We start from the raw sequence: 16,572 nt of genomic DNA, 5'->3' as shown, positions 1-16,572 counted from the left end.
ATTTTACTCAACTTCGGTGTAAAAAAAATCATAACTCAAATTATTGTCGGGGGTGCACTCTACAATAATTTGAGTTATACTATACATACGTAAATATTGCGCGATACTCAGAGCTACCATTGTGACTTTTTTTTTAACTTTTTTTTTAAATTTTTTTTAGATGGCATATTTTCAAAAACTTGTGTTCATCAAAAAATTTGTTATTCAAGAAAAAAAATTTAAAAAAAAATTTCCTTAAATAGAGAATTTTTATGTGTGTATATGCAGTTTTTTTCAAATTTTTTCCTCGCCCCGTTCACGAGATATTTGAAAAACTATTAAAGCGATTTGTTTTTGTGCTGTAAAGTTTTTAAAAAAAGTATTAATGAAGCTCAGATTTCATAATTATTTATTATTTATCCAACAACCCTAAAAATTTTAAACAAATTAAACACATGAAGCGTAAGTAATAAAGTCCAGACTAACTGAACTTTAAGGGACAGTTTTTCAGTGCACAGTGACAGTTAAATCTGTCTGTGGTGTCAACGTAGTTTAAATGCTTGGATTAGCTGGTTTAAACAAGGATTACCCAGTAAAATTTCAAAATGATCAAAATTTGGGCTGCCACTGAAAAACTGGCCCTAAGTATTAAGTACAATGGGAAACTCGCTGGAGTACTTGGAAAATCGATTTTACGTTTTCCAGTTTCCTGAAGGGTTCCTGAATCTTCGTTGGTACATGTCGTCAACGAGAATGAGAGATTTGTAGAGCGTAAACTACAATTTTGGGCTCTAGGGAGAAATTAACTGTGGTCTTCATGGTATATGTATTATTGGTAGTCCAGGTTTTTTGCATCTGAAAAAGAAATGCTGGGATGAGTTCGCCTCGTCATCCTCCAAGCATCAATGGAATTCCAAATCCTGAGAGGCTGCCTCCCTCAGAAGAATCTAGTCCGAGTCAACCTAGGTATGCACCATTTCTTCAGGTATGAATTCAAATGTTGAAAGTGGTCATACGCCGAGTTGAATTAGAAACCAGTGCTTCTCAGCACAGTGGTCTACAAACCACTGGTACAACGTTCAGTAAAGCGCAAAACGTTTGCTATCTTCCTTTCTTTGTCATACACTTAATAAAAGTTAATGGAAATTATAATTACCTACAGAACGCTGACAGAAGCAGCACATCACACGCATATACATACATACATACATACATACCTATGCTCCCTGAGCGCTGTTATCTTAGAGCGCAACGAGCACTTAAAATTATAAAAAGTAATAAGGATAATAAAGAAATGGGCCATTTGCGTTTTTACATGACCTCTATGTAGTGCCTTTAACGTTCTAAGGGCCGTTTTCTGAAGTAACCTTTAGCTTTAAAGCTCACGTTATATTTAAAGGCTACATTAAAATTTATGATTGTGTCTAAAGTAAATCATTTTATTGACGGTTTTAAATTGATTTACAACCAAGAAACAGACATACGTCAAAAACCGATAATAGAAATGTTTAACATTAGACATAGCTTTATTTTTAATCCAACCTTTAGATATAAAGTGAGCTTTAAATTTAAAGGTTACTTCAGAAAATGGCCCTTAATGGCCTGTTAGCTTATTAAATGTATGTATGTGAGCTTATATGCAAGGGTGCATACGTTTGTTTGAATTGTCGGCAGTTAAAGTAAAACTGTCAGACAGCAATCCACAAAATGACATGGGAGTAGACACATTAGGGAAAACAAACAATGCGAGAGTTGCAATAAAAAAAAAAACAAGGGTAATTGTGACACAACGATAGAGTAGAACGTGGCTATTGCGGAAAGGAAGCTTTCACGTTATTTGAAACAAATGGAGCGGTAATAAAAATTAAAAAAACCTCTAGCATGGTGATGTAGACAAGTGGTCCTATTGTTTTCATTTGTAATTAAGTTTTTATGCCAGAATGGTTTAGACTCGTTCTTCCTTGCGCTTCACTGCTTTGTAATTTTGCCAAATTAATTAATTTTTGGTTCTGTTAGCTTACTCATTACTTACTTAGACATTTGTCCCAGTACCAAAGGAAGGATTTTTTGCTGTTTTTTTAAATCAAAGACAGGGTTAGGACTACGACAAAAATTGTGACTGATAAAAAAATCATAGTAAATTTTTTACTTGCTGGAGGAACTTCATTATCCAAAGATTTTTTTTTTTTAATAAAAAATACTCTTCAAGAGAAAACCAAGCCGACAAGAACCATTACCGGCTGAAGATAGTTCCGGAGAAAGCTAATTTTTTTGACATATAAATGTAGCAATGAGATATTGTATCGTTTTATAGACTATAAAAAAAAACATTATAAACTTGATAATTTCGCATCTCAATACCTATATACTATGTATGTATGTAAATCTACCGCATTGTTTTGGAATGTACCACAACTTTTAAGGCTAAACTAATTTTTACAGGGCGCTCATTGCTTCAAATAGACTTAGGACTGGATATGTGGGCTTTAGGCACCAAATCTCGGTTCTGATAGGAGTCCTGATTTCGCACTCACCGATACGAACCACTTACAGGTAAATTTTGGCAAAGAAGAAGAAGAAGGTCTTTCGTAAGACAAATGAAAGACAGATGGTAAGATAGTTCGAAAGACTTTGGTTATTCTAGAACAAAAGTCTTACTCTTGGTGAAATTTTTTTTTGAAAGAATGCACTTGCATATTATTTAGCTCGCATCCATTCAAGAGATCCGAGTTCGAGTCCAGCCGTTTTTTATTTTTAAGTTTTTGAATTTTTTTTTTAATAAAATCTTCTGTTAATTCTTAGATTTTATTGTTATAAAAAGGAAGGAATATATTTTTTAATTTAATTAACTTTTTTACTCTTGCTTTATATATTTTTCCTTTTTTAATTTAATTTTTTTCTTTCATAATTTATTATTAATATTTTTTTTTTGTATGTTATTCTTATAAAACGAAGAATTTTATTTATTGCATTTAATTTTTAGAAACTTTAAGTTTTTAGATCAAATTGTTTAATATCATTTAATTTTTAGAAACTTATTTTATGTAAGTTTTTATTTTTTATTTAATTTATTTTTCTTTTGTTAATTTTTCTTTTCTTTAACTTTTAGATTTTATTGCTTTAAAAAGAATAAATTTTTATTTCCTTTAGTTTTCAGGATCTCAATTTTTTCTTCTTTTTTTAAATTTGTAAATTAAAATTTTAGTACTATTTTCCACTTTTTTGATTTAATTTTTTTTCTAAATTAATTTTATAGAAATAAAAAAAAAAATTTTTTTTTTTAATTTCATTAAGTTTTCTCAAATATTCTTATTTATTTTTGCTTTATTTTAATTTTATATATATTTTTCTTTTTTTAATTAAATTTTCTTTTATTTATTAGTTTTTTTTTGTTTTAAGAAGAAGAATATATGTATGTACATAATTCTTTAACTCAATTTTGTTTTTAAAAAACTTATTGCTAAAAGATGAAGAGAACTTTTAGAACCTCCTCGTTAGCAGATCATTCAATAAGATTTTTTTTTTTTTGCATACCAGCTACATGAACTGTTCAAACTTAGACTGCCTTTTCCCACAAAGTTTCAATTTTGAAACGTTTCTCTAGTGGGTTTGTGTAACAGCATCAACACGCACACCACAAATTGGACGAGAAGCTCGGCCAAACACTTAGCAAAATTGTAAGCTTAAAAATATAATTATTTTTATGTAAATTTAAAGATCCTAAAGCTTAAAACAACATTCTGTACTTCGAGTCAGCGCCATGTAAAAAACACTGATTTAATCAATGTACTAACTGAGTAGCTTACACCACATGCAAGTATCAACAAACCGCAACATGACGAATATGCGGTTGTAAATGTCAAGAAATTTTCAAATATTGTCCGTTTGTAAAAACAAGTACATACATATCGTCGTTTAAAGTAAAAAACCGCGTAGCAAAAAAATGCAAATACTCGAATATCAAGTCGCCAAAATTTTATAGGAGAGGGCAAGAATTGTCTTATTTCAAAACGCTTCCCTCTTTTATACCCAATTATCTCTTCTTCTTATTTCTATAAGTATCGATACTTTAGCATGAATAGATAAGGGCTTGATGGCAGGAGCTTCCGGTGACCAAATATCTTTTTTGGCATAAATATCAGTTACGAGGTTTTGCAGACCCACGAATACGCGGTTTTGTACTTTAAACGACGATATGTAAATATGTACGCATCTGCACCACATATGAATTTCAACTATAATCAAACACGGTTATTGAGGTCAAATTGGATATGTCTCCCACAGCAACGTGACAGCCGTATTACAACTTCTTTGAAATTTAGTTACAAACGGCTACATATTTATGTATATATGTAAATATTCACGTTAGTGTGTACGTATTTAAATTGAAATGCACTTGTGCACAAACACATACATACATACATATATAGTGCACGTGCATGTAAACAAATGGACACATGTCATGTGCAGTTAGCATAAGTCACATAAGTCATGCGACAATAAATTAAACCACAGCAGCTAAGAACTGTCAAAGACAAAATTAATTGCCACAGCCACGACAGTTGCATACAAAGTTAACAAAGATGCTGCAACCGGGTTGCCAATGCAACGAAACTTTTACTTCTTTGGGCACTCTACTTGAGCCCTTTATATACATACATACATACTTTAACCATTTAAATACTAGCTAATATTTCAAGCTCTCTCAAAATTGCTCACTCACCCTCAGCCGATGCGCTTCATCCATGGTCGCCGATGCATGATAGCTCAACACTTCCAATGTGACACTTTGCTTGGCCATAGCCACAATTGCCTTCTCGTACATGTGTGTATTGTGTATGCCCATGCCGCAGAAGATGGCGAAGGCTTCGACGAAATTCTCATCGTTTTTGGTAAAGTTCTAAAATTGAGAGAGATTTTTGAGTTATGGAATAAGAAAGTTATAGTAGGTTTTTTTTTTTTAATTTACTTACCAGATCATCAAATTTGTTTATTAACTGTATGACGCCAATAATTTGGCCGAGCGAGTTCTTTATTGCCATACACAAAATGGACTTGTGCTTGAAATTGCCCTCAGCATCAACGCTGGCATCGAAGCGATCATCTTCGTAAGCGTTTGGTATATTTACAGTCTGAGAGAAAAAAAGAGTAAGGTACAAAAAATCAAAATTACTAACAAAGTGGTAATTTTCTAGAATCTATCATTCCTCTAATGAACTTCCAAATTTGCCTTTTGCGGGGTTTCTTTAAGTAAGGGTCATAATGCCCCGTTCCGGCGGGAGCAAGTGGGTTAAAATATTCTACGAAAATATTTGCCATGAAATTTTACTATACCATGTCTTAGCTTTTAATTTCGCCAGACATTTATTTTAATAATTTTTTCCACTTTTTTGAAAACTACTTAGGCCAGGACATAAAAATTTAAGTAGGTCATAAAATAAAAATACAAGCAAACTTTTGCAAATCCATCGAGTATTTTTTTACTGGATTTTTATACTTTTAGAAAATATTAGCTAGTTTGAATTGGCATTAAATTGTCGCACAGTGAAATCAGTAGAAGTACCAACACCAGAGACAGCGACCACACCCTACTACCGCAGCCCCACCAGGAAAAAATTGAATCGCAACATGAGAGGTCCGAATGGATATCAAAAATGAAGTTTTGGAACTAGGAAGATGGTCTTTTTTATTGACATGTAATGGCGAAGCTGGGCTAAGCGCAAGCGCAGCAAGTAGCCAACGCCCAAAGGCGCTAATCCAACAACAATGGTAAACAAATCCGGGGAAAAGAAATTCAAAAGTAGAACTCAAAGTAATATTCCAGCAAAACATAGGTTTCCAACGACAAAGTAACCAAACTACAACAATAAGTGTGCTAATGGCAGGTGCAGTGGGCGACATATCCAAGTGGGCTAACCAGAATGGGTGGTAACCCAAGACAGAACTGGTACTGTTTAGCAAAATTAGGGAAAACCACTTTACATCTCTACCCCGAGGAAAACTACTCTAGAATCATTCTTGATTCCAGCTCTAGCAGCATATCTGAGACCCAAGGAAGCCAATACCTGGAAGCCAACCATTATCGGGCATGCAGCAATACTCAATGAAATTAAACCCCTTTAAAGCTGACAAAGAAGTCAGCACTGGCTACATTAGAGGGGGTTACATCCATGTACACTTATGGTTCAAAGATGGATTAAGGAAGCGGAGCCGGTCTCTACTCGGAGTATCTTCAGATCAAACAGTCCTTTCGTTGAGCGGCTAGTCCTTTACTTGGTAGTACGGTTCCAGCTGATAATCTGGATGATCTTTGTCGATAGTCTTTGAAATCAATAGAATCTAAAATAGTGAAACCAAGAATTGCATGGAAATTTCGAGCCACGTTGTCATCCCTGAGCCATATTAACGTTACTCTATGTTGGGTCGGCGGACATAGTAATATTGAAGGGAATAAGTCGGCTGATGGGATGGCTAAGATACGACTCTGAGATGCCATGGAAAAAGACGAAATACTTTCTGACACTCAACAGATCTGCAGTAAGGGTCGTTACCGGTGTCATCACGGAGCACTACGCTGTAGCACCAATATTTCAGCGATGACGAATAGCAACAAGTACTCTCTGCAAAACTGCCACAATGAGAATGGGAAGGAATTAAATGACCACTTTCTGTGTCGATGTCCGGGCCTACAGTCAAAGCGCCGCACGCAGTGGGGTCACGCTTCTTCAACAGTCTGGGCGAGATAGTGGAGACGGAACTATTGGATATCCTTAGTTTCATTACGGATAGTCCTTGGTTCAGTAGGATAGTTAATGAAAGGACTTAACTTTTCTACAAATAGGAACCTCCGCTGTTCTGTGTGAAAGTAAAGTATCCATGCAAAAAGTAGCAACAATCACAGACCTACAGCCCAAGGTGACTATCGATATCCGTGATTTGGTCTCCCTGACGACTCCAAATCTAGTATTCGTATGCATAACCGGAGGCAATGGAACCTTTGGAAGTTTTCTAAAGCTAATGAAGAGGATCAAAATTTATATCCAGGCTCAGGCGAAGAGGTCTATTGCAGGGTTAACTGGTTCCAACCCACTGGCTAAAAAGCATATGCGCTGTAAGAAGATCGGCAATCGAACAAAGCAGAAGCCTGAAATACGAAAACCCGGGGGGTGCTATGCATCCGAAGGTCAATACTTGTATGCCAGATGCAAAATCTGCCGGTATTTATTTTATTTTACTTATTTTTTTATTTTTTTTTTATAATTAGAAAATTCATGTAAACATTGCCGCCCTCACGAAAAAAAAAACATTTTTGCAAATAAAATTCTTCTTACTCACCTCACCAGTTGTCGCCACATAGCCGGTGATGCCCACATTTATGGGAAACCGTGACTCATGCGGACTCGTCCGTGACGTATTCTCCTCGTGACTGAGATCGTTCGCTTCAAAATCGAATACGCGCGAGAAGCTGCCCTTCGACGCCTCGTGCAGAAGTAAAATCTGTACGCGCTGACATTGTATCAGGCTCTGCATGTGTGTAAGTATACGGAATACCATGTGCTCAATTGTGCTCTGTTCCTCGAAGATCATACGCGCCAAATCGAGTAAGACTTGATTGCGCTTAATTTCCAGCTGAGATTTCTCGTAAAGCTGAGCGTTACGCAAGCCAATGCCACAGAATTGCAGATAGGAAGCGAAGACCTAAATTAAAAAATTTAATTTTTTTTTTTTTAGTTTTATAAAACCAGAATCGCATCTCTAATTAAAGTTAAAAAAAAATTATAAATTTTAAATTCTTGACGGCCAAACCTATATTCACCGGCCGCAAGAAATCATGTTAATTTTTACAGCTGCATATGCCCCTTCCGAATCCACACTCTACACCACGAAAAAGTAACCACGTGCCAGACAGACAATGGTAGCAAATTTTAAACGCGCAAAAAAAAATTTAGGTGCGACAAAGTTGTTAAAAGAAAGTTGTCAACCGAGATTGTTCAATGCCAATAAAAATGCAAAAAGATAAAAATGCGAAAGAAAACTAAAACGATAAAAAACTGATTCCAGAAAGTTTTTCGTTAGACGCGAATTGTCCAAGTAAGCGCAAAACCAATGAAAGGAATCAACCGGAAAATGCTTAATACTCCGAGAAGTGAAAACTTTTCAATATCCACATAGCCGCCCTCCAAAGCGTTGTTGCAAGTATGAATACATATGTTTGTTGCATGGAAAGTAAGTAAGAGGCGCTTGTTTGTCCGAGTGTTTTTGTTTGCGCGTGTCGCATCTATTGTGGCAACAAATAAAAGATGCAGAGCCATAAAAGTGTGTGTATGTACAGTAAGTGAGCGCCTCTAGTTGTCATAAAAACTTTAAGTGTCCTCCACACACCACACAATTCGCAATTCGAAAGTTACTTTACATCTACAAACGTATAAATTTCAATTTAGTTGAACAATTGTGAATAAATTGCGGTCATGACAGTGTTTAAAATTTGCTGGCACTTGTTAGTCGCTTTTAATTTTGATTGCTTATCGGTGTGCTGTGCTGCTTTTCTTACCTTCTCGTCGGCCTCTGTGAAGCATTCACCATTTAATTTATTAATGACCTGCGCCACACCGATGACATCGCCTGATGAATCTTTAATGGGCATGCAAAGTAACGCTTTTGTCCGATAGCCAGTTATGCTGTCGATTTCACCATTGAAGCGCTCATCCTGCAACGGGAATATGTATAAGCAAAAAATGGAAAATTAATTTAGACCAATTACTTTAAGCATAATAACAGTTAAATAATAAGGACATAAGTACTTAATTGAATTTGAGGCAATAAAATATTTAGTAGTACTCGTTATTTATCTACTTTAAGGTAAGATTCTAATAATTACACAAGTTTACAGAAATAAACTTCCGACCTTGGGTATTTGCCCATCACTTCTAAAAAAAATTTTCTGCTGAACCCCAAAAGAAATACAAGGTATAAACAAGTTTTTGAGATATAGCATGTTTTGCTTTAACTTTAAATAAAGCAAGTTTCAAAAATTTAATTAAATTTAATTTAAAAAAAATTTCTTTTTTAAAAAATCAAAAAATAAAAATATAAATATTAAAGCAATAGGTGCCAAAAAATTTAATGAAATTAAAAAAAAAACTTTTTAAATAATAACATCTAAGAATTTGAAGATAATCCGAAAATGAAGTCAGGGTATAAAAAATGTTTAAGATATTGCAAATTTTTGTTTACTTTTAAATAAAATAGGATTTTAAAAATTAAATTAATTTAAAAAAAATTTTTAATATCTCAAGATAAAATAAAAAATTAGCAAATATGGTAAATAAACAACAAAATAAGTTTGTAAAAGCTAGGAGCAATTAAAAATAACAAATTTTTGAATAATAAAAACTAAAAAATAGAAGAAAATTAAATTCGAAAAACAAAAAAAAAATATTAAATAATAAAACAAATTAAGATCCTAGAAACTAAATGAAATTTAAAAAATATATATATTTTTTTAAACAAGAAACTCTTAAAATAAAAAATAAAATGATTCAAAAAGAAAAAAATTAAACAAGTTTCTAAAGGCAGTATCACACGATTGGTACATTTGTACAGATTTGTAAATTTTGTTACATGAACTACTGGTACAAAATAAAAAAATTGCGACATTTTTTTTTTTTGTAGTCACACGGTTGGCACAATAGAGCGAACTTCTATTGAAAAATTTGAACAAATTCAGCTTTATCCTGAGTTTCGCCCGAAAAAATATGCAACCGATTGTTCATCCGCCCATAGTAAATGCACGGAAACAAAAAATGCAAATGCCCAATCGTGGGACACACTGCCTTAACAATTAAATTACATACAAATAAACAAATTAAAAAAGGAAAAAATTCACGACATTAGTTTCTAAAAATTGAATTAAAGTAGAGACATATTTATTTTTCTTTTTAATATAATTAAGAAATTTAAAAAAATAATAATTAAAAAAAAGCAAAAAATACCTTTAAAAAAATTAAAAAAGCGCTGTCCGAGAACTCCAATCCCGGATCTCTCGAATGGTGCGCCAGTGCTTTGCTCACTCGGCCATTATGAAATGATATGCATCTCTTATTAGAAATGACCAAGTGCTTTTTGTCAAAAGAGCTTTTAACCATAAGAGTTGGCATAGGCGCTTTTTTGTAAGACTTTCGTACCAGAATAAACATAACCTTTCAAACTATCCTTTCAATTGTCATGCAAAAGACTTGCAACTATCTTGGCCAGGATTGCCCTGTAAAATAGCTGAACAAATCTTACATTTATCACTTAATTTTATTATGACGAATGGCAACTCTTTGAGGGTTTTTATCAGCTTATCAATTGCATAATAAATTTTAATTATGAACTCATCCACTTCCCTGAAAATAACTTAAGTACATGCATGTGTAAGCATTTAAATAAATAAGTAACCAATTACCAAGCAAGTAGGAAATCTGATAAACTCGAAAGCCTTTTTAAATGACAATAATACGCAAAAAACAGCAGGCATACGCACATTCATAAATACACTCCGATGACTCGGTCGCAACCGCCATAGTGAAATTATTATCATCATCACCAACATCATCAAAATAATGGGGCGTTGGGCGATTGTACTATCAACAATACATATGAGCATACATACACTTGCTTATATTTTATTATTTACATTAGTATTAAGGCGAAAATGTGGTTTAAGTAAAAAGTCGACGGCGACGCATTGGCAGCGATGAGCAATGGGACTTCGTTCTTATCGGTGTAATAGTATATCAAGTAGCTGTTGTTATTTGTTTTAATATTACTCACTGACGTTTACATTATTTTTAATGTTTGTAACGTTGGCATTTTAATGTGTATACATCGTGGCTCTCAGTATGGGTACAATTTTTTTAACCCAGCAGAAAATCTGTAATTGCTGCTGTGTGTTCAATTTTACAATTTGGGACTAGTTCATGTCTACTTCAGGACCATTTCGGGACAAGTTCACGACTAGTTTAGGACATTTCATGACCAACTCAGGAACTGTTCAGAACTATTTCGGGACTTGTTCGGGACTTGTCCGGAATGACTTCGAGACCTGTTCACAGCCATTTCGGGACAAGTTCACGACTAGTTTAGGACATTTCGGGACTAGTTCAAGTCAAATTAATTACAAACTTCGGGACCGCTTCAGTACTTGTTCGTTATCATTTCGGCTCAAGGTCATGAATTTTTCAGAACCATTTCAGAACCATTTCGGGACAATTTTGGGTAGTCCCAACCAATAAAATCAAACTCCAACTTGCAACGCTTAGGAGCTACTAGTGTATGTGTGGGTCTATGCCGCCCATGTTTAACCGAACCTATCGAATATTTCAAGAATCGTTTCCACGACAGTCGGGTCTACGTAACCGGAACGACCCAGATGTATATCGGACTATTACTCCAGCAACACTCCCCAAAAACTCCTTGGGGAATCTGTATGCTGTTACAACAACAACAACAATGTTTCAAGAAGCGCAAGCAGTCAGCTGCCCTTTGTTTACCGATATTCTTCAAAAACGACTTGTATTGCGAAACACTGAAACACTCCGTTAGCAAGATAAATTATAATTGAAATTGCTGTTATATGTTTATATACCACTATAGACTGCATTCAACCAGTCTTGACCAGATGTAAACGTTTTTGTCCATATATTTCAAACACAAGCAAAATACAATTTATATTTATGAAATCTTCTTGAGAGTAGAGAGCTCGTACAAGCACCGCTGAACAGTACTTTACATAAATAATTGGCCTTAGACTTTTTATAACGTCATAAATGCTTGTGGAGGGTTGTAAAAATATTATGAATAGCCTAGGGGCCCATAATAGATTAACGCTGAGGAGGGTGCCTGGACATAAGAGTTTGAAGGCAACGAAAGGGCAAACTGTCTCACAATACGTGGAGCCTAATTCGCTACATGGTCCCAAGACAGTACACTGCAGAACTACTTAGGAGTTCGGAAGAATCTTAGATCGCTGCCCGCTATCAGAGGTCAAAGCGAATGAGACAACAAAAGAAATGCATAACCTTGCAGGAGATACTCCGAAAGACTCCTCGAACTCAGCCGGGAGATTCTTCGAATTCTTACAGGCTACCTGACAAGCACTGCAAGTTAAGGTACCATTTCAATAAAATAGAGCTTTCTGTAGAGACGGACTTTAGGTTTTGTGGGTTGGTGGAGGAAACCCCAGAACATATTCTATGTGGCTGCCAACGTTTCAGTAACCGCAGACTGCTATAACTTGGGGAACGTTTATCTTATCCAGCTCCGAAATTTGGAACATGACACCCTCTAAAGTGCTTAATTTCTTATATAGCCTGCGGGGGGCTACAATTAGGGTTCAGTTCAGTCGTTAAACTCGTCAGAGAACATAAAGAAACAAAGTCTATTAGATCATTCCCAACCTAAGTATAAATCTCCGGATACGTACGGAATCATACCATACAGGATACAAAGTACGATGACCACAAAACTCACTACTCTCTGGCTGACGAAAATTTGCAGCTGTAATATACTTTTTAGCTATATTTTATATCAGAGCCATTGAGGGAGCAACGAGTAGACTTTATCCCTAAAATAGGCAACACGCGCCACAACACTGGAAAAGATTTTCAACGAAGGCATACATAAGTCTCTCCTCGTTTCTTTTTAAGTTTACTGATAGACTTTCAAGTACACAGACTGCATGCTGCCACACTTCCGCAAATATAGGCGATGCTCAACATGCTTAGCGAAAAGATAGATCGGTTCACATAGGCTTGCTCGAGGTTGTCGGGTGGCCATGTACATACTTCATGCAACAGGTGCCATTCGAGCGGGTCCACAACCAAACGTCAGAGACACTTCTCGTTATTCCACCTATAAGAAATTACGTGGAAACCGTCGCTGCTAAAAGCACAACTCGATTAAAAAGTTTCACTTCAAAAAAGAAGTTCGGCGAAATGTTTAGGTGCCACACTATAGTCGGACAGTTGAAGCCCGAAGCGGCTTTGACAAGCTGGTGGGAGCAGAATAAGAATCGCATCATATCATACCTTCATTTAACAGTATTTAAAAAAAAGGACTTACGGATAGGAAGTAGTCGATTGCTATCAGCACCGATGGGTCCGAAATGGACACTGACTTAAATTAGAGGTATTCACTCAATTGTGTTCCCAGGCAAAGGATAATTCTACATAAATAAATAATTGGCGAATTGATAAGGGTTGTCTGTCTTGAATTTGAAGCGGATATAATGAGCTGTCCAATTGGATGAGTTAAAAGAACAAAAGAACTGAAAAATGACTGAGATACTGGAGCGGTCCAATTACAAAAGATCTCCCATGTAGGTCACGAAGATATATTTTCATAACAGCCACGACCGCGGACGAGTAGTAGGCACTAGGTCTGTCAGCAAGGCTTCGCAGGGTGCGCACGATCTTTTTTGCCAGGTCCTCCTCTTATATATATATATAAGCACCTCCTCCGCCTACGCGACTTTCCCGAGAGAAGTGACTGCCAGTTTAATACTCGTATTTTCCTTAGCGATGTGAGCTGCCGAACTTCAAAAATTAGTCGAAAAGGAGCATTGGAAAAGCGCAGCTTCTCTCAGAAACAGTTTTTTAAAAAGAAGCTTATAGACTACCGGCTTAGATGTCTGCATAAAATCGACGTATACGGCGATATTCCATCAAAACTAGCCTTCCATGTAGGTAATCTGGCTGCTATTAAAAGGTCATCGAGACATTAAAGACTGTCAAAGATCTCTACAACCATCTTCGACAGTCTAGAGTCCACAGGCCCTTAGACCCTTGAACGCCAGATACTTTAGAGGAGAGGGAGAGAAAGAATATATCCACGTCTTCATCTAGCTTAGAAAAGGCTGCATTAGCGGATCTACTAGAATTCTCCAGAAAGTCGGGTACAGGTCAGCGAAAATCCTCTACCGAGCATTAAAAATGGCCTGCAAGATCTTCGAGAGAAGTCCTGAAAATATTGCTAAATTTTCTTTTACGAACTAATTTAAAAATACTGCTCAAGGCTTTAATAAAAACCCAATTCTTTCACTATTTGCATTTTCATTTCTAACTCCAAAACATTTAACTGACATTACTGAGCAAAGTTCTTTCGTGGTCACGAAATTTTTCCTCCATTGTTAAGAAGATTAATTGCATAAAGAACTTGCACATCAACTCGTTAAATCCACTAAGCACTTGCCAACATTTTAGAGTTTTTCTTTGTACTTATGCGTTTCCCAATGCTTTTCACAAGATTTAACAGTAGAGTTCCGGTGAAAAGAAGTGGACGCACGAAAATACACAAGCAAACAAAAAAAAAACATAAAGCAAAATTATCATTAATCTTTCTCTTACGTCTGTCAGTGAAGTATGTATAAGGATGTAGGATGCTGTGAAAATGGCAAACCAGTTGAAAGAATTTCTTTGCAGTTGCAAAACAGTTAAAAATGTGGTGCAGTGGAAAATATTTTCATGCATACATACATATGTACATACATGTGTAAGTACATAAATCTTTACAAAATTGTTTCACAAATTTTTATTTCCTCTTATTTTTCTACACAACGCACGCTTGCCAAAGCAAAAAGTTAAGTGGAAAAGTAAAAAATCGAAATATGAAAAATGGTTTATGATCGGAGAGATGTTTTAAAACTACTTTGATTCGTAAATCAAAAATTATGCTCATGGAAATGTGATTAATGATACATACATAAAAGTGTGGCCACACAGAGAAAGAGAATATTTTGACTTACTTTCGGTGTAAAGAAATCAAAAAGGAAAGTAATATGTATAAAGAAAGAAATTTAACTTTTTGCTGTCAATTCCGACTGTCTTGTTTCAAAAAGGGATTAAGGGCAAAGAACAACATGGATTAATGCCTCCCTGTATCGCTGAGCTCCGTTTGCAAATATTTTGTATGAGTAAATCTGAAAAAACGGTAAAGCAATCTTCTTGCATTTGTTTTAATCAATGGAGTTCAAGAAATAAGTTCAACAAAAAATAAGTTAAGTATTAGAACAGTTTTAGTTTTAAAACGCTTATTTGGGCAAAAAAAGTACAGAAATTACTCATTGTTTCATTGTCACTTAAAAAAAAATTATATTCTTTTTTGTTTTTTTTTAAATAACTTTTGGAAGTTTTCAGATTGAATATTCATATTAAAGGCAATGAAAGTTGGCACCAAAAACAACATGTCAGTGATGTTTCAAAAGTGTGCCACCAAATTTAAAATAATGACAGCATTCAGAATATCTATCGCAGCTATTTTGTAATATTTGAAATTTAACGATTTTTTCATTTTAAACACTTAAGACACTTCAAAATGTTAACAATAAACGGTGAAAATGTTCTTTTTGCCGAAACAATCCAATCTAGATTAATAAAAGGAGTGTGCCACCAAATGAAAAAGAATTACATTGCTTATAAGATGACGATGATTTGCGAAACAAAAATTCCAATTTTACAATTTTTATTGGCACACTCGAAACTCATTCTAAAATTGTTATACACATGAAAAATTAGGATACGTATTCGTGAAGAATACTGTAGGAAAATATTCCACGCCAATATTTAATTACTTTTGAAACCTCTTTTATAAGCCAGCGAATCATCTCAACTGTATCTATTTTACTAATTTTCACCTGATCTATTAGATTTTTATCCTACTTGAAGTTGTCTTTTCTCGTTATTTTGATTTCATTTTTTTTTTGGTATTACTCACCTGATACGCATCTGGTATATTCACTGGTTCACCGCTCTCAGCCACATGTCCCGCAATGCCAGTGCCCCAAGCAACGCGCACTTCTTCCTGCTGTTCCATCTCTTCCACGGTGCTGCGTGGACAAACGTCGAACAATTTGGAAACGAGGCATCTGAGTTAAACGATAAATAAAATAATATAAATATACTTACAACTTATTAAAAATGTTGATCTTAAATATGTATGAATATGAGAAGCAATGTTTCTGCCAAAATATATTCCTATCGTCCACTCAAGTTGCAATAGCCTACCGTTTCTCATATCTGTTACAAAAAAAACAAACAGCAATTTCTTATGAAAATCAACACATTATGCCTAATTTCTTTCCAATTCATCATAATTACGTTCATTTTGTTGTTTCTTGTGGCGAAACTGCCTGGTAGTATGCACAACATAGGGCCGCCATAAAAGTCACTATTCACAACAACTCACCCCAATGTAAGACGTAATTTGTTCTATGTATTACCAAAAGGCATCAGAAAAACGGAAGTGACTATGCTTGTGAATGTATGTACTTATTGTATGAAAGTACATATATATGCATATACTATACATATATGTAGTATCACTAACTATATTGCATGTAAAATTACAAATAATTAGGCAATAAACAAAGTCGAGTTAATAACAAAACAAGCACATTAAAAATCTATAAATCATTTTCAAGCAGGGAACGTTGGTACAAAATGTTACTGAGCATAAAATTCCACAGCGCACTACAAGCCAAAAGGTCCTCCAACGTGGCGAAAATTGATCGACATAAATTTCTGAATTGATTGATTGAATTGACTACACCTTCCA

The 16,572-nt window shown here is 34.9% G+C and overlaps 1 protein-coding gene across 1 annotated transcript in view; it reads right to left on the bottom strand.

Annotated features, from left to right (window-relative positions):
* The window catches only part of LOC108376567 (dual 3',5'-cyclic-AMP and -GMP phosphodiesterase 11-like), a gene marked incomplete at its 5' end in the record, with an annotated part of 17,860 nt that extends 1,977 nt beyond the window's left edge, over positions 1-15,883 (bottom strand). The window contains 5 exon segments of the mRNA XM_017632784.1: positions 4,703-4,879; positions 4,953-5,111; positions 7,315-7,677; positions 8,531-8,686; positions 15,733-15,883. Of these exon segments, the coding sequence (XP_017488273.1) occupies positions 4,703-4,879; positions 4,953-5,111; positions 7,315-7,677; positions 8,531-8,686; positions 15,733-15,883 (1,006 nt within the window).
* Between the last annotated feature and the right edge of the window lie 689 nt (positions 15,884-16,572).

This window comes from Rhagoletis zephyria, unplaced genomic scaffold, assembly GCF_001687245.7.
Source record: "Rhagoletis zephyria isolate East Lansing unplaced genomic scaffold, Rhagoletis_zephyria_1.1 Rzeph_scaffold_10649, whole genome shotgun sequence".
NCBI lineage: Eukaryota > Metazoa > Arthropoda > Insecta > Diptera > Tephritidae > Rhagoletis > Rhagoletis zephyria.
This window is presented reverse-complemented; position numbering and strand designations above follow the sequence as displayed.